Raw genomic sequence first — 25303 nt, 5'->3', positions numbered from 1 at the left:
GCACCTCTAAATGCTTCCCAGTGCTTTCACTTGGCTGACAGGCTTCCCTTTCATTACCTTGGAGACAGTCGCTCAGAACCTCCTGGTTGACAGGAATTGGTCTGCTGAACAGGCCAAGCTGATGTGCTGATGGGAAGGGCGAGGACGTCTTGTCCAGCCAAGTGCTGTCTCGTGGGGACCTTCTGGAACAAATCCCTTCCTTCATCTTTGCTGCTTGCTCTGGGGGTGGGGTGGTTTGTAATGACCCACCAGGAGGGGAGCCACATGGGCCAGGTGGAGCCTTATAAAACCCCAGGCTGTAATGTGTTCCCAACACCAGGGCTGTCCATGTTTTCCAACCCTCAGGGGGAATGACTGAGGAACTGGGATACGACTTGTGGTGCCTTAATTGGATGCATTAAGCTTGTGGGCTTATAAAACGATGAATGAAAGCGTTTGGACTTCTTGTTCTAGCCCTTCATTCACTCAACGCCTGATTTCTTGAGCTCCTCCTATTGTGCTGGGGTTTGGGGCCTCTATCCTTTGGGAACACTTCCCCGGGGGTCACTTTCTGTAGAAACAACCCCAGCTCTTTCCTCAGCCCACTGCCCAGAGGGTGGAGCCAGAGTAGGCACATAAGGAGAAATTCGGTATAAAAACAAGTTTGCTTGATAATTCCTTAAACTGATCGCGAAGACTGGTGTGTGTGGTATTTGCGTTGCTGCCTGGTAGAGACAGTTGTGTTAGAGATGGAGGGAGGGGGGAGCCCGGGGAGGGACAGGAGCAAACAGGTTCCTCTCAGCGAGAAGGCCCTTGGTTGCAAAATGAGAAGGCCGTGCCATCGACTCGATGATGAGAAATGCCTGGCTGCGTAGGATGTGAAAGCAGGCAGGGGGCGGCCCCGGCTCTTCTCCCTCTTCCGCCAGGCTGGCCTCATTGATTCCGCTGCAAAGTCCTGGGGTTCCTATGCAGACAAGACCCCACTGAGTGGAGGTAGAGGGGCCCTTTCTTCCTGATGACTCTTTTTCTAGCCGTTTTATAGTTTCGCTTTTACATTTAAGCCTGTGAATCATCTCAAGGTAATTGTTTTGTGTATGGTGTGAGGCAGGGATCTGGCTTCATTGTTTTTCCTTCCAGACGTCCAGCTCATTGAAAAAGGTTCCCTTTCTCCATTGGCACCTGGGTCAAGGATCAGTTGCACATGTAGGTGCACACCTGCTTCCGGGCTGTCTGGTCAGGTCTCTCTGTCCGTTCACCTTCCCTCTTGCCCATATCACACCGTCTTAATTACCGCTGCATTTGGAGACACTTCCCAGCAGGTCATGTATTGCCTCTGAGTGTGTGTCTCTTTAGGGAAACACCAGCACACCTTCCCTTGCCTCCTGTGGGCCAGGACGACCTCAGATGCCATTCCAGCCCCATCACGGGTAAGGAGAGGGCGGCAGGGCTGACCTAGGCCATCAGGCTTCCCCTTGGAGAGATTGGGGTGACTTCCCCAAGTCATGTAGAAGAAGAGTAGACCCCTGAACCAGAAAGTCAGGGGGGAGCCAGACTTTTCAAGAAGTTGGGGGGAGGCTGCATGTAAGAAACCAATAAGGTGTACCAAAGTGGACAAAATGACTGCATGTCATTCTTAATGGCCACCAGTGACAACAAGGCATAGGACTCAGCACAAGTCGTGAGTGCTGACCCCGGCTGGTGACAGCATCTGGGGCTCGGTGGCACATGGGCCCTGTCCCGGCGACTTGGGCCAGGCCAGTGGGGGGAGTGGGTCTAGAGCTGTTGACACATCACTCATCTGCTTGTTTGTGCTCGAAAACAGGGGCTGGGCAATGGTTCCATGTCCCTGGGGCTGCTCAAGTATTTCTTGGGATGGCCTCAAACCATTCCTGGTGGTGCATGTGACTTGGAGGCCGCCTCCACCGGGACCTGGGTCCAGCCGTAAATCACTCAAGCGCCCTGCGGCTTGGACCCTGCTCCGCACAGTTGCTCAGAGGTTGACTCCCAGCTCTTCCTGGTCCTCAGTAGCTCCATCTGCCCAGATTATCTGTCAGTTCCCAGTGTCCCTGTGGGCCCTGTCCTCCCGGGCCCTCACTTAGCGCCTCATCTCCTCCCTAGGAGGGAGAAACAAGGCTTTGAGAGAATCCCTGAGTCTCAGCCCTTGGCAGGTGTCTGTAGAAGGACGGGCAGATGTGCCTGCCTGTCTGCGTGCCTGTTTCTCTCCCTCAGGCTGCCCGGCAGTTTGGGTCAATATGGGTAGGATGTGGCTTTACGAGGTTTTGTATCTGAAACCTGAGCCTGAGTCCAGGCTGAGGAGCTGCTCACGCTCCCCATAGGCTCTAGAAGTCCTGCTGGCCGGGGACCCTCATATTTCTGGGGCGGTGTGTAGTGCTGGCTCACAGGCACCGGGAAAAGGCAGACTTGGAGGCTGAAGCCAGCCTGGACACAGGCCACCCCCTCTCTGAGCCTCAGTTTCCTCATCTGTTATGGGAAGAGTAAATGTTGGCCTTCCCTCTTGCCCATATCACGCCGTCGTAATTACCGCTGCATTTGGAGACACTTCCCAGCAGGTCATGTAATGCCTCTGTTAGTATTTGTTATTATTTCTGTTAGTATTTTGACTCTTTTTTTTTTTAAAGATTTATTTATTTATGCATACAAGAGCTGGGGTGCAGCCAGAGGTGCAGGGGCTGAGAGGACTCACCTGAGACAGAGTGGGTTGCAGAACAGGCAGATCTACTGAAATGCACTGCAGAGGGGAGCAGCCAGGAAACAGGAGAGGTCTGCTGCACCATGTAGGTAGCTCCCTGGCTGGGGATCGAACTCGTGCTGCAGTGGCTGCAGGTTACTCGATAGCGCTGAGACTTAACCCCTGTGCCACCAGGGAGGCCCAGTATTTTGATTCTTTTGGGGAAACGAGCAGAGGCAAGAGGGCTGGGTGAGACAGGGGAGAGAAGGGACCAGGGGCAGGAGACGTGTATCTAGGGAGGGGCATGGGCAGCCCTGCTGTTAGGAAGGGGCCACTTTCCTCTGACAGGCCGAATGTCCAGAGCCCTGGGTTCTGATCCGGCCCCTCAGCTGGTCTTGGGTTCCCCAAGGAGACACAACAGGGCAGAGTCTCCATGCCGAGGCTGTCTGGTGGGGAGAACAGCAGCACCGCATTCTCCTGTCAAGTGGCCGGGCCAGGCCCGGGGAGCTCGCCAGGGTACACACGTGGTATGTCAGGAGACAAATGGCTCCACCGAGACCACTGCTTCTGGAAATGGGGGAAAAATGTGGATTATCTTAAGTTTAAAAGTATGTGTTCCCAGGTGGCTTGGAAAGCCGAGGTGGAGGGGTGGAAACTGATGGATGAGCTCGGTTGTGCTCTGGCGGGCAGCTCGGGCCTGGCTCACTCAGACAGCCTTGGTCACCTGGTTGGGGTGTCCAGGCTTGGGGCAGGACCCCTGACCCCCAGGATGGGATGACGGGTGCCTGTCGAATGCCCCTTCCATGGCAGCTGGGGGAGACTTTGCCACCAAGAACTCAGACATTCTCCTGAGTCCTTCCTCGTCTCCAGGGCCCCCTGGAGGTGGTTGCAGCCTGGTGAGGCCCAAGAACCATTTGGGGTCATCTTGTGAGCCCCTCCATTTCAAATAATTCTGCAAACGGGGAGACCCAGGGCCAGAGATGGGGAGGGCCTTGCTCAAGGTGACAGCTATTTCAGGACCCAAAGCCATGATCCCACGCACCCTGAGGATCAGGCCAGGGAGAAACCCCTTACTTTCTGGGACCAGCACTTACGTGCGCGGGGAGGGGGCATGGCTTCTTGCGGGTCCCTCTGAACTTCCGCCATGTCACCTTTCTGAAACGCAAACTGACCTGACACCCTCTAAGGCTCCCCAGCCTTTGGAGAAGCCCCACCCTCTGCGGCCTGGAGAGGAGCCTTGGTGATCTGGCCTTTGTCTCCTCCTCCACCACCTTCCGCTCGCCCGGGGTCAGCAGCGGGTCCTGGCCTTTGCACATGCTGTTCCCGCTCCTCCGATGCCCTTCCTCTCTGCCTCTGTAAGCCTCATCAGGCCGACTCCGTGGCCTCCTCTGACCCCTGAGCTTCCTCCAGTCCTTCCTCTGGGCTCCCAAAGCTCTTGGTAATTCCTCCATTAGCACTTATCTCATTGACTTAGAATTACTTGTTTGTGGCCTCTTCTCCCCAGGGCAGGAAGCACGCAGGGTACGTGTCTTTACGTTCACCGCCCGCAGCCGCGTGTGCAGAGGGCCTGACACCCAGTGCAGGCGCAGTCAGTGCTGTGGACTGAAGGCCCGAAGGCCCCCTCTGTCCCAAGGCCCCGTGCCCCGTGCCTGAATTGTCACCAGCTGGGAGCCCTGCCTGGTTCCTGGCTCCTGTTCGCTTTTGCGTTCCACAGCTGGGGCCTCTCTCCCTCTCCAGCGGCTGGCCCAGCCCTGCCCAGACTCCTGGGCCAATCAGCCTTAGCCCGGGGAGATTGAAAGAGCCCTTGGTCGGCCGCGCAGGTGACTCTTCCCGTGAGCTCGGCTGCCACCAGAGGCCCGGCCCTCCTCCTGCCAGAGCCTGACCCTTGGTCTAGAACTGGGTCCTTGAGGACATGTGCTCCCCTCCTCCGGCCAGTGCCCAGCTACCAGATTCTCTGACACCTTCTGGTCCATTCCGATGGCAACCCTTCCTTGGGCACCTGCCAAGGGCCCGGCACCGGTCCTGCTGCCACAGTCACTGCCGGGGTGGGAGGGCAGCCCTACGGAGAGGACACTGGTGATAGAGAGTAGTGACCTTCAACTCAAAGGGTTGTACAATAGAGTTATAGGGCAAGAGGCCAAAGAAGCCTCATGGCGGGGTGTGAGCTGCGACTGCAAGGAGGGGCAGGAGGTGTGGGGTGAGGGACTCTGGAGGGGCAGGAGCTGGAGAAATCACCCTGCCCGCAGCACAGACCCAGTGCCCTCACTGGCTGTGTCCAGGCTGCCCACCCTGTCCTGGGCTCATACTATTTCTAGGGGAGGGACCGAGAGGAGAGGGGAGCAGGCTTCCTCTCAGTCATGGCCCCCTAAACAGGCAGGCCCACGAAAGCTGTCTCTTCAATTATTCAAGCAGCCTCAGTGAGCCACCCCCCCCTCTCCCGCCCTCCCCGTGTGCCAGGTGCCAGGTTGGGTACTGGAGTGTGACTTGGGGACCCAAGACAGCCCTGCCCTCGAGGGCCTGCAGGCCAGCAGGGGGAGAGAAGGCTTTAGTAGAAAGACCCCCCCACACAGCCCGCCATGAGCAGTGGTGGCAGGAGAAGCACCGTTGGGGAGCGAAGGGCAACCACGGGCGGCACCTCATCTGTGTCCCCCACCTTCACCTGCAATCCAGGGATGGGGTGGGGTGGGCGCGCAGAGGGTGGTCCCCATCCTTGGGAGTCTCATCCACGACCCGTGACAGTGTCTGGTGACGCTGAGGGAGGCAGCAGAGCCGGGGCTTTGGGGTCACACCAGCTCTGGCCTCTGACCCGTCTCCACTGGAGAGCCGAGCAGCCAGGCAGGTGCCCACCCGGCTGAGGCTCTTTCTGCTCATCTGTCAAATGGGCTGGAGGTTCCTGCCGCCCTCGGGGAGCACAGCAAGCATTCAAGGAGCGAGTAACTGCTCAAGGCTTAGCACACAGTAGGTGCTCAGCTTACAGGGCTTGGTTATACCACAGTAATTACCATGTGATCCCCACAAAAAAGTGAGAGAGAGAGAGAAGTCTCGGGGGCAGGCTGAGTGCAGCGAGTCCCTAAAGACAGGGCCCTCGTGCCCAGGTCTGGGGCGGGGGTCGCCGGGCGCTCCCTCCCCCCGCGGGCCGAGGCGGAGGCGCAGGTGTCGCTGCGCCCCGCGCACCCCCATCCCATCCCGCCGCTGGGCCGCGCCCCAGCTCGCCCGCGTCCTCCCCTAACCTCGGGTCTGGACGGCGCGGCCGGCCGGCGGGGCGGGAGAGTTTGAGTCACCAGGGGGGAGTGGAGGGGGCGGGCGTGACCCCGAGCGAGCGGGGTGGGCTCCAGGGCCCGCCTCGGGCTCCCAGCAGGGGGACCCCGCGCGAGCCCCTGTCCCGAGCAGGCGGCGCGCCCAGGACCGGCTGCCGACGCGACCCGCGGGCTCTCCGGCCGCTCCCAGCACGATGCCCGCCGCGCGCCTCCTGCGGCTGCTGCTGGCGCTCTGGGCGGCGGGGGCCGGCGCGCCCCGGACCCCGACCCGGCTGGCCGCGACCCCCGGGGACGCCACCCTGGCCTTCGTCTTCGACGTGACCGGCTCCATGTGGGACGACCTGCTGCAGGTGATCGACGGCGCCTCGCGCATCCTGGAGCGCAGCCTGGACGGCCGCGCCGTCTCCAACTACGCGCTGGTGCCCTTCCACGACCCAGGTAGCGCCCCGGCCCGCCCCGCGCGGCCCGCGCCACCTGCCCGCCCCGCCAGCCCGGGCGGGGCCGCCCCGCTCCCCGGTGCCCTCGCCCGCTGCTCCCCGAGGGCCCCGCAGGCCTCCCGGGGCCGCCCCGCTCCCGGGGCTCCCGGCCGGCCGCGCTCCCCTCCCGGCCCGGCCGGCGGCCTCAGCAACGGGGCTCACCCCTCCCGCCCCGCCTTCGGGCTCTGAAACGCGGGGACAGGCGGGGACAGGCGCTCCGCGGGGCGAGACCTGGAACCAGAGCGAGGAGCCTGGCCCGGGTTTGCTTTTTGACTTTTCGTAATTCCTGGAACCCAGTCCCAGCCCGGACCCCGCAGGCCAGACCTGCCCCCAGCGGCGGGGGGTGGGGGGGACCCCCTCACCTGTCCCCCGCTGGCCAGTCCCGCCCCGCCCCCAACCCCGCAGGCGGCGCCCCTAGTCCCTGGAGCCCTTTCCTTGGGCGCAGCGCTAGGGGCTTGGCCGTGAGGGGGGTGTCTGGGAGACCCCGCCGGGGGTTTTCAGGGAGAAGGCTGCTGAGAAGCTGCAGACTCCCCACTTCTGAGCGTCGGGGCCGCTTTCTTCCCAGTATTTTCTCATGGAAATTTCACGCAGCAAAGCAGGGAGACAGTTCGCTGGTTGACGGTCCCCCCTGCTAGACCCTGGCGCCCGGGCTGGCTGTGCACCCCTCCACGCTGCATAGTTTAATGAAGCCGAAAGATAGTATGGAGACGACAGGCTCCTTGTAAAATGGTTCTGGAAAGTACTGCCCGGGCTCCATGAGCGGGAGCCCTTCCTGAGGACTGGCCTTCCCGATCAGCATCACAGCAGAGTGGAGCCGCAGGGCTGGGCTGGGCTGGACCCCAGGCTGCGTTTGGGCACAGGGGCTGGGGGACCCTCTGCTTCCAGGATTTCTGGTCTCAAAGTCCAGGAGCCAGAGGTCTAGACCCCACCCCCTGGGGCTGGGGGCAACACGGTTAAGGGGGTCCTGAAGATGTGTGTGTCCCGGGGCTTCAGCTCGAGCAAAGGTCGCGCTCCCCTCTGCCCGCCTCTCTCCCTCCCTTTCGGGGTCATCTTCAGGCTTCCAGAGATTTCACCTTGCGGGAGCCTAGAGCTCATCTAATTCCCCTCCCCTTCCATTTGGAGAAACTGAGGCTCAGGACATGGATGAGACTTACCCAAGGCCACCTGCCAGGTTGATGTAATTTCTGATTCATAACCCATATTTTCTCGAAACGCTTGGCTGCACTGCAGGGCAGGGGCGCAGCCTGTTGGAGAGCTGGACATAGCGTCCCGGGGCCCAGGCGGGGCTCCTTAGGGGGGTCCTCACTGTCCCTCTCGGCTGTCAACCTTGAAGCCCTCCTTCCAGACCTTTCCTCTCCTCTCTCCTCCCATCGGGACACATAACCCCCGTCCTTCTCCCCAATTCCACACCCAGGCGCCGACAACCTGCTGGAAACAGGCCAGGCAGAGAGCAGAGACAGTCCCTGTGGGCTTAGGGGCCCGCGTCTGGCCGTCACCAGGAGGAAGCGTGGACTGGGACTTGTGGGGCATGAAGGAAGGCCCGTGAGGTGTGCACCGTTTGCCCAGCTCAGGCTGGGTGCTGGGGATTCAGGGGGCAGCGTCCCCTGGGCGCAGGAGCTCAGTGGGTAGTGTCTGGAGGACAGTCTGGGGGCTGACACGTGGGGACAGATGTGAGGGGGGTGGGGGGCATGGAGAGGCTTGGGAGAGGCCCCGGATCTGGATCCGCAGTGTCTCGGGCACTGAGATTTCCTTCTATGGCTGTGAGCAGCCCCTGACGCTTCCTGGGCAGAGACAGGAGCTGCGCTTTAGCTCTGCCCGTGTCTTTTGAATCAGCCAATGGAATTCCCTTTGGGTGGACGAGGAGCTTGAGAGACAGGGATTTAGTTGACTTTCCCTGCCCCCTCCCCCCTCATCCCAGGGGGTTTCTTAAAGGAAAGCCCCCTGAAGCTCAAGGACCAGTCTCCGCAGGGCAAATATTGGCCATTCTGGACCCCACCTATTTGGAGCTCAGACAGAACCTGGGCTTTAGAAATAGGTTTTAAAGTTTTTAAATGAAAAAAGTGGCATGTTCCCAAACTGGAAAATTAGGATTTTTCTAATGGCTTCATTTTGGCCGAAAATTAGGTTGTTGCCAAAAAAATGTTGCAAAAAAGCGCTCTCGTGTACATTTTTGTTTGCATCTTTGATTGGTTTTTCTGTTGGATTAAGTTTCTGGAAATGGAATTCCTAGACCATTTTCAACACACTGAGTGGGTGGGCGACCCTTAAAATTGTTTTCCAGAATGTTCTGCAAATTTAAACTTCTACCAGAAGCATCGGAGGGGCCCATTTCAGTGCAGCTGTCACGACACTGGGAATTAGGATAAGAACATTTTTTTTTCCTAACTCAAAAAGCTGGAAAAAATAGCTTCCTGATGTAATTGCTAGTGGGCTTCCTTCAGTATGATGTCAAGTGCTCTCTGGATCTTTTCTGAGTGAATTTCTTCTTTTGCAAATTGCTGGTACTTTTGCTCATTCTTCCTTTTTATTGGTTTTCTTATCAGTGTGAGGACTTTGGTGTCTGGTCTTCTGAAGTTTTAAATGTCTAGGTAATGATATCTGTCGACCTTTTCTGCTCGGAAATTTCTTCAGTTATGGGCTGAGGAAGATTTTTTTCCCTATCACAAAATCAGCTAGGTACAATATGTTCTAGGTTTTTTTCATTTGCTTTCTCTCTCTCGCTCCATACTTCATTCTTTAACTTGAAATTTAAAAGAAATTGGTGCATAGTGCAAAACACTAACTTGATTCTTCCAGAATGAGAAAATTAATTGTTCCGTATATTTTATTGAACAGTCCTTTTTTTACTCATTTGGCTGCTGCCTTTATACCAAATTACTTTATCTAATGTGAATTTATCTAGGCTTTCTGTTCAGTTCCATTTTATAACGTTTCTTGTGGCAGGAACACATTGTATCTATTATTGATCTTTAAAAATATATTGAGGGCAAATCCTTCCATCTATATGTATATATACTTGAAACTCCCCAACTTTATTGCGATTGAATTGGCACATAATATTGGGTAAGTTTACGTACACAGGGTATGGATTTGATACACTTCTATTCTGCAAAATGGTAACTACCAGTAGCCCTAACTCACACCTCCATCCTGTCACATAATTATTTCTTTTTTTAAGATCTACCCTCTTAGCAGCTTTCAAGTGTTAAAATCACCATGCTGTTTATGAATTCCCAGAATTTGTTAATCTCATAACTGGAAATTTATACCCTTGACCAACATTTCTCCCCACCCCGGCTAACTAACATTCAACCCTGTTTTTGAGTTTGACTTTTTCCAATTCCACATAAAAGTGACGTTGTTTGTCTTGATTTGCCTGACTTATGTCACTTAGTATAATGCCCTCAAGTTCATCCAAGTGGTCTCAAATACCAGGATTTTCTATGTTTTCATGGCTGAGTAATATTCCTCTATGTTCACACACACCACATCTACTTTATCCATCCACCATCTGTTGATATTTAAAGAAATTAAGGCACTATTCATTTTATTTTTTTATTTTATATATTTTTTGACATCATTTTTCATTTTTGCACAATGTTTGCATTTTCATCTGATAGAATTCCCACCCCCCCTTGTTTTGACCCTAATCCCTCCTTTCTTCCCCTCCCGCATAGTGTATCTCTGGTTTATAGTTGCTTGTTGATTTTGGTTTTTACTTTATTATAATTAGTCTTTTTCCTGGTCCCTTATTTAGGTTTTCTAAATTCCTGCTATGAGTGAGACCATCGGTATTTTTCTTCTTTTTCTTTCTGGCTTATTTCACTGAGCATGATCCCTTCCAGCTCCATCCATGTTGGTGCAAATTGCATGTGTTTATCTTTTTTGATTGTGGAGTAATATTCCATTGTGTATATGTACCACATCTTTTTTTTTTTTAAAGATTTTATTTATTTTATACAAGAACCGGGGTACGGGCCAGATGCACGGGAGGGTGAGAGGATTCACCAGAGACAGAACGGGGAAGAGAACAGGCAGACTGATGAAATACACTGCTGAGGGGAGCAGCGGGCAAGACAGGAGAGGTCTGCTATGCCATGTGGGATTCTTGCCGGCCGGCCGGGATCGAACCCGTGCCGCAGAGGCTGAGGGCAGCCCCACAGTGCAGCGCTCAACCGCCTGCACCACCAGGGAGGTCCCTGTACCACGTCTTCTTGATCCAGTCATCTATTTTTGGGCATTTGGGTTGTTTCCATAGCTCACCTATTGTAAATAGTGCTGCAGTAAAAACAGGGGGTGCAGGTGCCCTTTTAAATTAATGTTTCTGGTTCCTTTAGGTAAATACCTAGGAGTGGAATTGCTGGATCATATGGAAGCTCCATGTTTAGTAGGTTGAGGAATCTCTACACAAGGAACTATTCATTTTAGAGCAGTTTTAGATTTCTAGAATTATTGTGAAGATCACATAAAAAGTTTCCATCTCCCACCACCAGTCTCCCCTACTACTGTCATCTCACAGCACTGTATACACAGACATTGACCACAATGAACAAACTAGTGTGAGCACTTACTATGAAGCAAAGTCTGTAATTTATTTCAATTTCCTCAGTCTCCCCTTAATATTCTTTCCTGCACTAGGGTCCCACCCAGGCTTCCACGTGCCATCTGTGGTCATGTCTGAGGTTCTCTTGGTTGGGACAGTCTCCTTGACTGTTCTTAGTGACCTTGACAATGTGATGAGGACTGTCTGGATCTGTTCTGCAATCATGGTTTGTTGCATGCTTTTCTCCAGTTAGGCTGGGTAATGTGTCTGGGGCCGAAGACCCAGAAGGAGGAGGCCATTCTCATCTATCCATCCTGTCAAGAGCATGTGCTCTGGACATCAACAGTGACTTTGATGTTGATCTTGACCTTGAAAAATGGTTGAGGTTGTCAGGTGTCTCCACCTCAAAGTTATTCTTTTTTTTTTTTTAAAGGATGCACTTTTTAAAAAAAAAAGATTTATTTATTTATTTATTTATTTATTTATTTATTTATTTATTTACACAAGCACTGGGTACAGTCAGAAGCGCGGGAGGGTGAGAGGATTCACCAGAGCCAGAGCGGGGAACAGAATAGGCAGACTGACGAAGTACACTGCTGAGGGGAGCAGCGGGCGTGGCAGGAGAGGTCTGTGCGCCATGTGGGACCCTTGCCTGCGGCTGGGGATTGAACCAGTGCTGCAGAAGCCGTGGGCAGCTTCACAACCCAGTGCTCAACCGCTGCGCCACTGGGGAGGCCCTCAAAGTTATTCTTTGTCCATTTCCACACTGTGCTTTTGGAAGAGAGGCTGTGCATAGCCTACACTTAAATGGGGACTCGTGCTCCATTCGCATGAGCTTAGAGAGGCTGTCAGCTATCTGGAATTCTTCCCCATGAGAGAGTTGTCTCTCACCTTCCCCATTTACTTATGTATGTATTTATTTATTCAATCATGTATATACAAATCAGTCAGGACTCGTGGATGTTGCTTAGACATTGAGCTATAATCTAATGCTGTTCGTTGCTCAGTTTTTTCTACCTTTGGGCATTGGAAGTTCTCAGTTGGCTGCTGTGTGTCTTTGACCCAATTGCACATATTGTTTTTTAAGACTTTCTTACTTCCTGGAACTATAAGATGCTCTGGACTCATGTATGTCCTGCCCCACTCCCCAAAATAGGCATTATTCCCAGGAGCCCTCATTCCTTTTATTGAAAAATGGTGCTAGAGATTAGGTTCTGAGTTCTTGGTGAGCTGGCCTGTACTGTCATTGCTTCCAGACTCTTTGCTGATAAAACAAGGAGATATGTTGGATATATAGGCCGTGAGTGTAGCTACATCTGTAAACGTTTCTATGTGTGACCATCCATATCTATAGCAAGCTGAATGTGAGTTCATATTGATGTCTCTGACTCTAATTTATTACCACTAGACTCTTTCTAACTTCCTACCCTTGCCTACCTGTAACCTCCCTCCCACTCCAGCAGTGACAAACTGGCTCTTGCCTTGTACCATCCACCATGTACCATCCACCATATACCACCCACCACCTACCATACACCACCCACCACCCACCAAGCACCATCCTCCATGCACCATTTAAAATGCTCCCTCTGCCACCCACCCACCCACCCACTCAGTTGCTGGCGCCAGCGCTCACGCATTGCAGCTTTAGCGTTGCTGACCTGCAACCATCTGGAAAGTGACTATCAACTGGACCACAGTCCCTTTGCCTTTAGTCTTCCAGTTTCACTCATTTCCAAAGTGACTTATTCACACTCACATTCCTTTTATCCCTCTTCATTTTCAAAAGATTGTTGAGGATTTATTCTTCCAGTTGAAATACAGAAAACTTTGTCAACTTCCAAAAAATTCCTACTGTGATTTTGCTTGCAACCATGTTAAGTCTTGATTTGGGGAAGAATTATCATTAAAAAATGCAAATGTTTCCACCCCAGGGGGCAGGTCTCCTTCTTTGTCCTCAAATTAATTTCCCTTTGTGAAGATTTATCAGTTGTTTTTCCTTATAGGTTCCACCCATTTCTTTTAAAGATTTTTCTAAATATTTTGGTTTTGGTTACTATTTTGACCAGGATTTTTTTCCATTACATTTTTTGCAAATGAGTATTGCTAGTATGTTGGAAAACAATTCATTCTCATATATTGATCTTGCTCCAAATTTTCTTACTGACTTTTTTCTTAACCAGCTCTAATTTGGGGGGACAAGGTCTTGAGCTTTCTAACAACCCCAGCCTGTCCAAATGATGACTCTGCCTCCTCTTTTCCAGTCAACACTTTCACTTGTTTGGGGTGTCTTATTTGTTGGTATTTATCAGCTAGAACTGTCAGACCAGGACTAAATAACAGGGTGCTCACAGCCCTCCCTGCCTCCCTGTCTTGCTTCTGAATGGATCCTGTTGCACAGTGCTGGCTCTTTATCAGGTAAAAAAAGATTTTTTTTTTAGATCCCTAATTTATTAAGAGTAAAAAGCCTCTAAAACAAACCCCCAAGAGGGAAGGGTGGTGACTTTGAGCAAGTGACTGTCTGGCTTCAGTGAGATCGTCATAAGATCTTCCTTCTGTTGACCTGCTAATGTGACTCCTTCATTTTTAACCATTCCCTCATTCTGCTTACATCAGCCCTGCTGGATCATGGTGGATTTTTCTGGAATAGACAGCTGGATTCTATTTGTCAGCTCTCTGTTTAGGAATCTCGCATTTTTCCTTTCAATTGTGTGATCAGCCACTGGAGTCCTTTGTCAAGTTTTGACATCAGGGCTTAGCTCTTATGGTTAATAACTCAAATGATTAAGTTTCTTCCAGAAATTGCAAAATTAGTAATGCAGTAAAATATTCTAATAGTACTAATCTCAAGAGATGCAAACACTGAATAATTTTGTGTCCTTCCCGACCCTGTGTGTATGTGTATATGTGTGTGTGATTTATTCACGCATATATACACTTCATTTATGAAGGAAAGAATGGATTATACTAGAAATACTGTTTTGCAACTTGCTTTCCCCCCCACATAATATATCATGGATCTTTCCGCATCAAGAAGTTGAGCTCACCTACTGTTTTTGGTGGTCATGTAAGATGCTACAGAATGGATCTTTTTTTTTTAAGATTTATTTATTTCTGCATACAAGAGCTGGGGTACAGGCCAGAGATGCAGGAGGGTGAGAGCGGGGAACAGAACAGGCAGACTGACCGAAATACACTGCTGAGGGGAGCAGCGGGCGAGACAGGAGAGATCTGCCTCGCCATGTGGCTTGCTCCCTGGCCAGCTGGGGATGGAACTCTTGCTGCAGAGGCTGTGGATTGATTCATAGTGCGGTGCTTAACCCTTGCGCCACCAGGGAGGTCTGACATTTTCAGTTTTGAGAGATGTCCTGGAACTGCCCTCTCTGCCCGGGTGCCTGCACCCCGCCTTTCTGGGAGGGCACGAGACTGTGGTCAGGCTGCCATTGGGGCATCACTCTGCTCTTTCTTTCTCATTTGATAGGGGAGAAATGAGTCGTACTTAGTCTTGCCAAGTTTGAGCATCTTGCTTGTATGTCCAGGCTGCCGGCAGCTTCCCTCAGGGAAGAGGGGTTCTGTGGGCAGGGGCCGGGCTGCAGGCCGGCAGAGCAGAGGGGTTCACTTTGAAGAATCGCCTGTGAGCTGGGGCGACTTGGCCTCCGACTGCACACTCTGGGGTGTGTGTGTGTGGGGGGGGGGATCCTATCACCTGGAGCACATTGCTGTCCATCAGCCCCTCACCGTGACACAGACAGAATCAGTCCTCACTCCAAAGGGGAAACGCAGCCCTGAGGCCCGTCCTTGTCTGCCTGGAGGCCGGGAGGTGTGAGCTGCCGGGGAGCTGGGAGCCAAGCGAGGCGGTCCCGTCATTGCTGGCACCTCATCAAAGGGCAGCTTTCCAGATGTAGGTCTGTGCAGGGCAGGGGTGCCAGGAGAGAGGCAGGCGGCGTGGAGAAGCAGGAGCAGCAGCAGGGTGTCGATGCAGTGGGTGTAAGGACCGGAGGCCGCAGGAAGGGGCAGGGGTGGGCTGGGTGCGCTAGGGCCCACTTACTCCCCAGGGATCCCCGACAGAACCCATCTGATTCTCAGGGATCACCAGGTAAAGGGCAGCTTGGTGGGGTAACTTCAGTCCAGCTGGACCCCGGAAAAGGGCCAGATTCATTACCCACAGCCTGGTCTCTCTTACAAAGGGGTGGGAAGACAGGAGTGACATTTGCGTTGAGGTAGAGAGAAGCTGGGCGGGTGGGGGGCCTGTAGGGGGCATGAAGGGCACCCCGCAGGTGCAGGGGCTCTGGAGCTGCAGGCAGGCAGGGTCCCTGCAGACGGTGGCACCTGGCTGGCGCAGACACTCAGCAAAGACCTGGAACACCCCCAGGTGCTCAGCGCAAAGGACCCTCAGGAAGAGACCCCCAGGAGACTTGGCAGAGGCAGAGGAAGTTTCTGGGGCATTTGGGCCCTTTGGACAATCGCTTGCCCATTTGGTTCTGGTTCTGCCAAGTCTGTGCTTTGGAGTGTCTTCAGGGGAATCACGCTCCGCCAGTCTCAGGCCCAGAGGGTGCTGGGATTCTGCTGGGCTAGATCCCATTTCTTCCAGCCCTTAAGAAATGGGAGAATGAGGTCAGGCAAAGGGACACAATTTCCCACGATGGTGGCAGATGGTGGGACCCTGCCTCGTGTCACTGAAGCTGGAGGGGGGTGTGTATGCATCCAGAATCAGCCTTAGGATTCAAGACCCCAGTTTTTGAGAAAGGGAACAAGAAAAGACCCCCAAAAAGTCCTTAACATGAGGTCTTTCTGAGGTTGAACCCCTAGTGCCCTTGACTGACCCCTGGGACACATGAGGCTGGGTGAGGGGTTAGCGTCCCACCCGCGTGAGGCTTCATCTGTGCGTGATCCTTGCCGCACCCAGAGACGCTGCGTCCTCTTCTTGTTGAGTGGAAAAAACTCCTGTGGCAGGATGACGCTGGGCCAGCCTTCGGGGCTCATATGCTCCAGGCGGCACAGGGGGAGCCAAGGTCACGGACTTGACCTCCCTGTGGGCAGTGGGCCCGGCTCCCAGGGACTGCACGCCACATCTGCCCAGCTGTTTAGCAAGTCACAAACCTTACTCCCTCTTCGGGGACAGGAATGGGTCTGGGGGACATGTTCTGAGAATCTGCAGCTTTGTGCACGGGCCAGAGCTTGACGGGTCCCGCTGACTTGGGTCTGAGTCCCAGTTTGCTGCTTCCCTGTTGGAAGGCTTTGGACAAGTTGCTTTACCTCCCTGGGCCTTGATTCCTCATCTGTAAAGCGGGGACATCCGTAATAGACTTCCTAGGTTGCCGTGAGGTTTTCCTGAGCAAACTGATATTATCACATAGAACAAAACCTGGTGCCTCCCCACCCGACACCTCATCCTCACCCCCGTTTCTGGAGGCAGCACAACCGCTGGCAAAGGGCATAGACCGTGGAGCCAAACATGTGGATTTGGACACTGTTCTAGGTTAAACAGTGTCCTCACGAAATTTATGTCTTTCTTGGAACCTCAGAATGTGACCTTATTTGGAAGTAGGGTCATTAGAGATGTAATTAGTTAAGATGAGGTCATCCTGGGCTGTTAATCCAGTGTGATTGATGTCCTTGCGAGAAGAGACCCAGAGACAGAGGCAGGAGAAGATGCTGAGGCTGTGAGGACAGAATTGGAGCGATGACGTGTCTGCGAGCCAGGGAACACCAGGAAGGCAGCCTGAACACGCTCTCCCTTCGTTTGAGATGGAGCGCGGCCCGCTGGCACCTTGATCTTGAACTTCTGGCCTTCAGAATTGTGAGAGAATAAATTTCTGTTGTCGAAAGTCATCCAGTTTGTGATATTTTGCTCTGGTGGCCCCAGGAAATGGGCACAGACCTTAGTGCCACTTACTAGCTGTGTGGCCTTCGCCAAGACCTTCCTCAGGTCTCAGCATCCTCAGTTGTAACAGGAGATTTAACAGGACTGAGCTCAAGCAGGTAAAAGAATCCACGCTCAGTGCAGAGAGGCTGTTGGTCAGCATCATGAGCACCAGCTCCACAAACATCACCGTCTTCACCACCACCATCCTCACCACCATCACAACCACCATCACCACCACACCTCAAGATGGCCACACCCTGATGCACATAAGTACTTCACCTGATGTGTCAAAAGGGACTTTGCAGATGAGATTAAGACAGGGGTCTTGAGGTGGACAGCAGGGATCGTCCCCGGGCCACTGGGACAAGGGTCCCACATGAGGGGGCAGGAGAACCGGGGCAAAGGGGCTGTGATCGCAGAAGTCAGGTGGGCGGGGCGGGGTGTGGTGGGGGTGGTGAAGGTGCCACGTTGCCAGCTTTGAAGTTGGAGGAAGGGGCCAAGGAACGCAGGCGTCTCTAGAAGCAGAACAGGGCCAGGAAAGGATTCTCCTCTCTGGCCTTCAGCAGGAACATAGCCTTGGTTTCAGGTCTTGTGCCCTTCAGAGATGAGCGCCCCGTTCTTGGTTTGTAGGAATCCGCGGCAAACTGACCCAGTGGTCAGCCTCGACCGCCCCTGCAGGGATCACCCGCCCTGGGGTTCCCCCCGGCTCCTGAAGGTCCTGGGTGCTGTGTTAGCCACATGCCCCCTGGACCCGGCGTGGGGTGGCTGAGTGCTTGGGACACGAAGAGGCTGGATGAGGAGGTCACGGCTGGGGAGCCTGGCTGAGGGGGGCGGGCAGGATTGCGAGATGTTCTAGAGGAATTGTTGGCTTTCCCAGAGAGTGCGAGCTCCCAGAACAACACTGGCCACAGGAGGCCAGACCCGAGAGGGAATCTGGCATCCTCCTGCCTCCAGCACAGGGCCACCCATGCAGGGTTCCTGCATCCAGTAGAATGTGAAGAAACAGAAAATGGGGCCTTTCCTGGTGGCGCAGGCAGTTGAGTGCAGCGCTGTGAAGCTGTCCGCAGCCTCTGCAGCACGCGTTTGATCCCCAGCCAGGGAGCTGCCCCCAGGGCGCAGCAGACCCCTCCTGACTCACCTGCTGCTCCCCTCAGCAGTGGATTTCATCAGTCTAACTGCTCTGCTCCCCACTCTGTCTCTGGTGAGTCCTCTCACCCTCCCGCTCCTCTGGTCTGAACCCCATTCTTGTATGCATGAATAAATACATCTTAAGAAAAAAGAATCAGAAAACGACTGCTAGAAGAAAGGAAGGAAAGGAAATGGAAAACAGAGGGAGTGGCCACGGGTGACCGACCAGTCCTGCCAAGCAGAACCTTGACCAGAATCGACTTCCTCTCACTGTTACTGCCCTCCCACCCCAGCGCCCCCCATGCCCCAAGTAGGAAGCACATGGCATAGCATCAAGCATCCCTGCCGGGTGGGGTACATTGGACTTATGACAGCCCACCACCTCCCTGACTTGATTTTCTCACGTTGCTGCGTGAGGGAGAGAATGTGGTCAGCCTAGCGGTGGAATTAGGAACCCCTGGGGTCGGCTGGCGCTGCTGCAGACCACGATGGGGGTGGGGTGGGGACGGGCCCACCGGACACAGGACTGGGCGCGGCAGAGGCTGCGCTGGGTTTGCAGCCCACGAGCAGCCGCTCGCAATGAAGCGGAGCCGTGAGTCAAGCCAGGCTCAGGCCGGGTCTGTGGCCTTGGCAGGTGGGAAGATCAGAGGCAGCCACAGGGAGGGGGCGCAGTGGTGAGCGCCCAGAGTCTTTACAGACACCCTCACCTTGGAGCCAGCAATCCCACTTGTGGGAAGGATCCCCAGGAAACTACTGAACTGAAATGCGTAAGTGCTGAAATGCTATGGATCTGAAGATGTTCCTAACAGCAGCGTTCATGAAAAAAAATGGAAACAAAACAGGGAGGGTCGGGCAAGTCCATTATTAGACACTTACCCAAAGGAAATACTTTGTAACCATTAAAAATGATCTTGAGAGGAGTGTTTGACCTTCTGGGAAGATGTTCACAATCTGAGGTTCAGTGAAAGGAATCAGGTTAAAAATAGTGTGTTATTTATGCTTCAATAGAAAATCTGCTTAAAATAGCACGCATCTACGTGAGATACGCCTATATATTTATAAAGATGCATGAAAGTTTTGAAGGTTATATACAAAAATGAAAAGGGCTCCTGCTGGTAGAATTCCCTTCTTTTTCTGCCTGTCAGGGATTTCTGTGTGCAGTTCCCAGGAAGCAGTTGCACATCCTGAAGTCGTACAAGCGGAGGCACCTGTCCTAGCCCTGCCACTCACTGGCTGCGTGTCTTTGGGCAAGCGGCTTAACCTCTCTGGGCTTCCATTTTCTCTGTAAATGCGGGTAAGACTTGGACCACTGCCAGGGCAGATTCTTGGAGCAAAGGGACAGGAAGCGGCTTCAAAGCTCCAGGTACTTAGTGCTCAGTAAACGTCAGGCCAAGAATCTCTCTCTCTTTACCATGAACATTATTCTTACGAACACTGTTAATATGAAACAACCAAAGTTGAGTAAACTTATTGCTCTTCTCAGTCAAACTAGAGCAAGAGGCCCCCACATTGGAGCCAGGCTGTCCCCGCTGTGCCTGGGGGCGGCCCAGGGAGGGACAAGCTCCCAGCCTGAGCCTTTGCTCCGTGCGAGGTCTGAGCCTAGCAGGTGTCTGGGGTGGCGGATGGTGTGCTCTGTGCCTCAGTTTACAAACTGTGCAGGGGACAGTGAGTGAGAGGCCCAGAGCGGTGAAGGCTGAAGCCAGAACACCACTCAGCTCTGTCTGAGGCCAAGGGCTGATTCCTGCACTCACGACCGCAGAGTTCAGAGATAGGGACCGCAGGGGTGGGGGTGGGGGTTTGCCAGAGCAGGCGAGGAAGGGGGTGTCGGACCTGCTGAATAAACTCACAAGGTCCAGGGCCCCCGGGGGGGTGAGGGGTTCAGAAAAGCTGGGGTCCAGGCTCTTCCTTGGTGAGTGCTGGCTGGTTCCTCAGGCATCCGTCTAAGAGGGACGAGGCCTAAACACTAGCTGCCAAGTGTGGGGATTCTTTGAGGGTGATGGGGATTTAGAATCCCTGAACGAAAAAGAGTCCCCCAAGGACTCTGGTGAAATATTATCCTAAGAAATCTGATGTCCACGCAACTTGCAGGACGCCCACTGTGCCCACATTCATGTGGCCACTGCGCTTCCTCCCGCTTTGGGCTGAAATTCTCACTCCTCGGGCAGGCCCTGGCGGCCTGGCCTCACAAAGGCCGCGCCTTTCCGTCTGGCTGCTGGAAACCCAGCTTTTTATCAGGGAACATTTCAGACACAAGTGAAGCAAGCAGAATAGTAGCAGGAGTCCCTGCACCCATCGCCCAGCACCCCCAAAGATGGGAAAAATGCTCCCATTCCTGCTGCCTCTCTTCCTCCTCCCACCCTCCCCCATCCCCTGGGATGATCATTTTTTATGGTTCTTTTTCATAAGATGAAATTTACATACATTGAAATGCACACATCTCTGCCGTGAACTCTGACAAACGGCTCCGCCTGCAAACCCCCACAGACGGCAATGTGGAGCTTCTCTCCCGCAGGCTCCCTGCATCCCTCCAAGACACCCCCCGCCCCCCAGACAACCTCTGTTCTGACTCGTTTCACCTGAAATCAACCTTGCCTGTGGCAGAGCTTCCTCAAAATGGCAGCGGAGGGGCCTCCCTGGTGGCGCAGGGGCTAACGACAGGGCTATCAGTCTATCCGCAGCCTCTGCAGATAGGAGCTGACCCACATGGGTCTGACCAGGGAGCTACCCACACGGCACAGCAGACCTCTTCTGACACGCCCGCTGCTCCCCTCTGCAGCGTGTTTCAGTAGATCTGCCTGTTCTGCTCTCTACTCTGTCTCTGTTGAATCCTCTCACCCCCCGGCACTCCTGGCCTGTACCCCAGCTCTTGTATGCGTAAATAAATAAACCTTTAAAAAATAAATGCTTTAAAATAAATAAGTAAATGGCAGCGGAGCACCCAAGTGCCTGGCGTCTGTGAGCAGCACGAGGGAGCCTGGCTCCCAGCTCGTTCTGTTTCCTCGTGAGCGTGTCTGGTTCCGGAGGAGCCCCAGCCGGGTCGCTGCTCCCTGGTGCTCACATGCCGGCCGCCTGCAGCTCCAGCGCTGAGGATGCAGCAGGGACACTTGTGGACACACGTCTCTGGTGGCTGCGGGTCTTCACTTCTGAATGAACACCCAGGGGTGAGATGGCTGTGCACCCGTGGGGTCTTCTAGAAACGTCCATGGCTTTCCAAGGCTGGGAGGGGTGGCCCGCCATTGCTGGCGTCCTGCGGGCCTTGGGTGGCGTCAGCCTTGGTCTTCTAATTCTCTTGAGATGTGCTGTTAGCATGAGCTCGTGTGTGGATGGAGTTTCCAGGATATTTTACTCTTATTGGTGATCTGGGGCTGGGCGGTTCTGTGTGGCTCAATAAGATGACTTCTCTGCGTCTCTGTTCCTTCCCAGAATTCCTCCCTCATTGACCGAGGGAGGGCAGGCTGCTCCAGGGAGGATCCTGGGGGGTCCTAGTCAGATGAGGGGGAGATGCCCTGACTCTGAGCACCCCTGGACCTCTCACCCCGGTTTGGACAGGGCCTGAGACCCAGTAGTGACCCCTCTTCCAGATATGACCCTGGCCAGCCCAGAGGCTGCTGGTGCACACCCTGCTTCTGTGGGGGTCTCTGGGGCCCGGCCTGGGCTCTCACCTCTGCAGCACCCCTGTGACACGCCCCAGTCCGTGGACCCTGTGCCCGGGAGTCCTGCCACCTGCTCCTCTCTCTCCCCGACAGACATTGGCCCTGTGACCCTGACTGCGGACCCGGCGGTGTTCCAGAGGGAGCTGAGAGAGCTCTACGTGCAGGTGGGCCGTGCCAGCAGTGCTCCCCGCCCTCATTGGGCCAAGGCCTGCGCCCCGCCTAGGGCCTGGGGCTGGGATGGCAGCTTCTTCCAACAACCCCCTCCCCCAAGCCCGCTCTGCCTTGGCCCACAGCCCAGCTTGGCCCCTGAGCGTCTGTGCTTTGTAACTGCCCCTGCTTTGTTCAGCTAACCAGGTACCCCCAGGAGCCCCCGTGCTGGCACACACAGGGGCTATTTAGCAAGGGCGCAAAGGGTGATTGGAGGTGAGTGCAGATGAGGGAGGGGGTGATGGGTCTGTTCAGGCCCCTTAAACCAGGCCCAGATTTGGGTCAGACACCCCGTGGCCAGCAGGCTTCGCCCTCCTCCCCGCCCACGAGACCACCAGCTCCCTGGGGTCAGGAGCCCCACATGTTGGCTCAGGTCACATGTTGGCAGGTCCTGCAGGGCTGGGAAAGGGGCCTGCACAGGCAGACGCAGGAGGCTCCTCTGAGGGATGGTGCACCAGGGCGGGGGCACTGGCTGGAAAGCTTCCAGGCACCAGTCCTGGGGCTGGCAGGTGAGAAACCTGTGCGAGACCGGTCTGCCCCCCTCCGTGGGGCCTGTACCCCTCCGGGGACCTGCCCCCTCCAGGGGCCCTGCCCTCATCAGGGTCTGTCCCCCGCAGGGGGCTCCTGTTGTTTGGGGGCAGGGAGCCCGGAGTGTGTGTTGATGTGGGATCCATTCCAGGGAGAGCTCAGAGAGGGTTCGGGAAGGTGACCCAGTGCTTCCCTCTGCCTCACCCCTCTCTCCTGCCCATGGCCGCCCCTTCTCCCCCAGTCTTGGCTGCGCGGGGCTTCCTGGGGGAGTGTCCCCTCTCCCAGGCTCTGGTGCCTCCTTGAGCATGCATCGCAGGCGCGCTTGTGCGCTGGAGTCTGCCTCCCCACCAGTCTGCGTGGCAGGCCCAGTCACCCCGGCCGTGGCTTAGAGAGCGAGGCTGTCTCTAGTTTCAGGGGGCGGCCTGTGTCCCAGCGAAAGCGGGGCTGGGTCCCGGCCTCCCCGAGTGGGCAGGACCCGGGTGGCTCCCGGGGCGCTGGCCTCCCCTTGGTTCGCGGGTTGCACCTCAAGGACGCTGCTCCTGTCCCCCAGGGTGGCGGCGACTGCCCGGAGATGAGCGTGGGGGCCATCAAGGCCGCCGTGGAGGTGGCCAACCCCGGCTCCTTCATCTACGTCTTCTCGGACGCCCGCGCCAAGGACCACCACCGCACGGAGGAGCTGCTGCGGCTCCTGCAGCTGAAGCAGTCGCAGGTGAGCCCGCGCTGGGGCCGTGCGGGGTCCTGAGGAGGCTGTGGGGTGCCCGGGCCCCACCTGGAGCGCGGAGGCGCCTGCTCCTCCCCCAGCCTCGGGTCCGGCCCCCCGGAGTACTCTCGGGGACTCCCAGGGGACCACACACCCTCGTCCCCCCACGCTGCCGCCTGGCCCGCCTGCCCCGCCCCTCCGCTCCTTCCCGGCTGCGCCTCACCGTCTCCCCACCACCCCGGTGTCTGACTCTCAGCCAGGAGAGGAAAGGTGCAGGGAGGGGAGAAGGGTCATCCATTTGACACCCTTGGGTGAGGATCCAGGGCGGGGACTCGTCTGTCCCCATGTGACACAAACGGTTCTTCTGAGGTTCCTCTCACCCTGCGCCCCCGGGCCCCCAGAGCTGGGCAGGCCTCCAGCCCTTCCCCGCTGTGCATTTAGTAACAGCCCCCACTCACCCAGCTCCTGCCACGCTCCCGGCGCGCGGAGCCCTGGCCCACACCCATCCCAGGAGACGGACGTGTCCCGAGCCCAGGCGCGACGTGAGCCCAGACGTGGGGCTGCTTCCAGCCCTGCCACGCGCCCCCAGGGGGCGCCCGGAGGCTGGGGCCAGGCTGTGCGTGCTCTTGCAGGTGGTCTTCGTGCTGACCGGGGACTGTGGTGACCGCACGCATCCCGGCTACCTGGCCTACGAGGACATTGCCGCCACCAGCTCCGGGCAGGTGTTCCACCTGGACAAGCAGCAGGTGACCGAGGTGAGCTTCCTGACCTCCCTGCATCCCTGGGGGGTGCTGGTTTTCTGATTTTGCAGGTAAGGAGGCCGGGGCTAGAAGAAGTGCCGGGGCTGGGCCCCGCTTCCACAGCTGGGCCAGGTTGCCAGATGGGTCAGGCAAAAGTTTGGCAGAAGTGGGGGGTGGGGTGAGTGTCACCCCAGAGTCAGGGGACCCCAGGTGGGTGGAGGAGCATGAGGAGCCATCAGGTTCAGGCTGCGTTGCTGGGACAGTAAAACCTGCGTGGCGCTGACCAGGTGCCTGCCTGCCTCCCCCCACCCTGGGGCTCCACTGGGCTCAGGGCTCTGTCTCTCCTACCACTCCCCCCACCTTCCCCTCTACCCCATGGGCCCGTTCCTACCAGCGGCCAGAGGGCTTCCCAGGGACAAGCGGGCAGATGGTTTACAGCCACCCTGGCAGGTGGAGGGACGCCCATTTCCGTGGTGCAAACACCTCCTGAGCTGATGTCAGGCTGTCAGGAAGCCCCGGGCGTCGCTGGGAAGCTGTGAGCAGTTTTCTTGAGGCTGACTCCTGCATACCATTGGATCCTTCTAGAACAAATTGGATCAACAGATCCCTCCATTGTCCCCTGGAGGCCCTTATCTGCCCCCTCTGCCTCTCTGGCCCACGCCGGCCCCTCCCTTGCCCACGTCCCCACACCCCCTCGCCACTGCCCCGTTGGCCTCACTGATGTTTCTTCAACGTGCCATATTTTTTCCTGCCCCAGGGCCTTTGCTCAGGTGCTGTTTTTCCCTATTCTGCCTCCTCATCTCCCTCTCATCTTCCCAGTCTTAGCTGAAACGTGCCCCCTCAGGGAAGGCTTGTCAAGATGAACCCCCCTTTCACATCCACTCTGCGCTCTCCATGATTATAATTTTACAAGTGTGTGATTATTTAATGCCAGTCGGCTGTGAGCTCCCCGGGGGCGGACTGGAGTGGGTTCCATGCACTACTGTCTTCCCAGCACCTGGCGCGGCCACCAGCAGTAGCAGGTGCTTCGTAAATAGCTGGTGAGAGGGGGGACTCGAGTCCCCAGTGCCTGAGGGTCTGGGAAGAGGGAAGTGAGGGAGGCAACATCCCTGCACCGTTCCGGCCCTGAGCCAGCCCCCCAGTGGCCCCTGGGAGAGGTTTCGCGTGTTGTATCTTTGTGCATGGAAGATTCTGGTCTCCAGGGCTGTGTTTAGATTAGCGAGCCTTAACGCTGTGCTGACAGATGGCGTTTATGGTTCCCAGTGACACATTCAACTTTCTTTCTTGGCATGTCCGCCAACTCTGGCACCCGGCCGCCCCAGAGCGGTGGGAGGCAGTTGGGCGCGGAGGGCGACTTGGTGCTTGTTTCGGTGGGGAGACCCATCTGGGCAGCTGCAGGGGACCTGGGTGCCTGCTGGGTAGGTCTGATGGGGTTGGCTGGGCAATGGCAGACGACAGCCTACCCAGGTGTGGGGCTCTGGTGCCCCAGATGCTGCTGGAGGCAGGGAACCTGGGCGGATCCTCGGCTCCTGCCCAG

General features: G+C 55.6%; 1 protein-coding gene across 1 annotated transcript in view; it reads left to right on the top strand.

Annotated features, from left to right (window-relative positions):
- The first annotated feature begins 6119 nt into the window (after positions 1-6119).
- Positions 6120-25303, top strand: part of HMCN2 (hemicentin 2) — a 117886-nt gene continuing 98702 nt past the window's right edge. The window contains 4 exon segments of the mRNA XM_037491448.2: positions 6120-6363; positions 21685-21755; positions 22877-23035; positions 23659-23781. Coding sequence (XP_037347345.1) covers positions 6120-6363; positions 21685-21755; positions 22877-23035; positions 23659-23781 — 597 coding nt within the window.

Source organism: Talpa occidentalis, unplaced genomic scaffold (genome assembly GCF_014898055.3).
Source record: "Talpa occidentalis isolate TD23 unplaced genomic scaffold, MPIMG_talOcc4v2.1 talOcc4.7, whole genome shotgun sequence".
NCBI classification, from domain to species: Eukaryota; Metazoa; Chordata; class Mammalia; order Eulipotyphla; family Talpidae; genus Talpa; species Talpa occidentalis.
The sequence above is the reverse complement of the archived record's forward strand: the minus strand, read 5'-3'. Positions and strand labels throughout refer to the sequence as shown.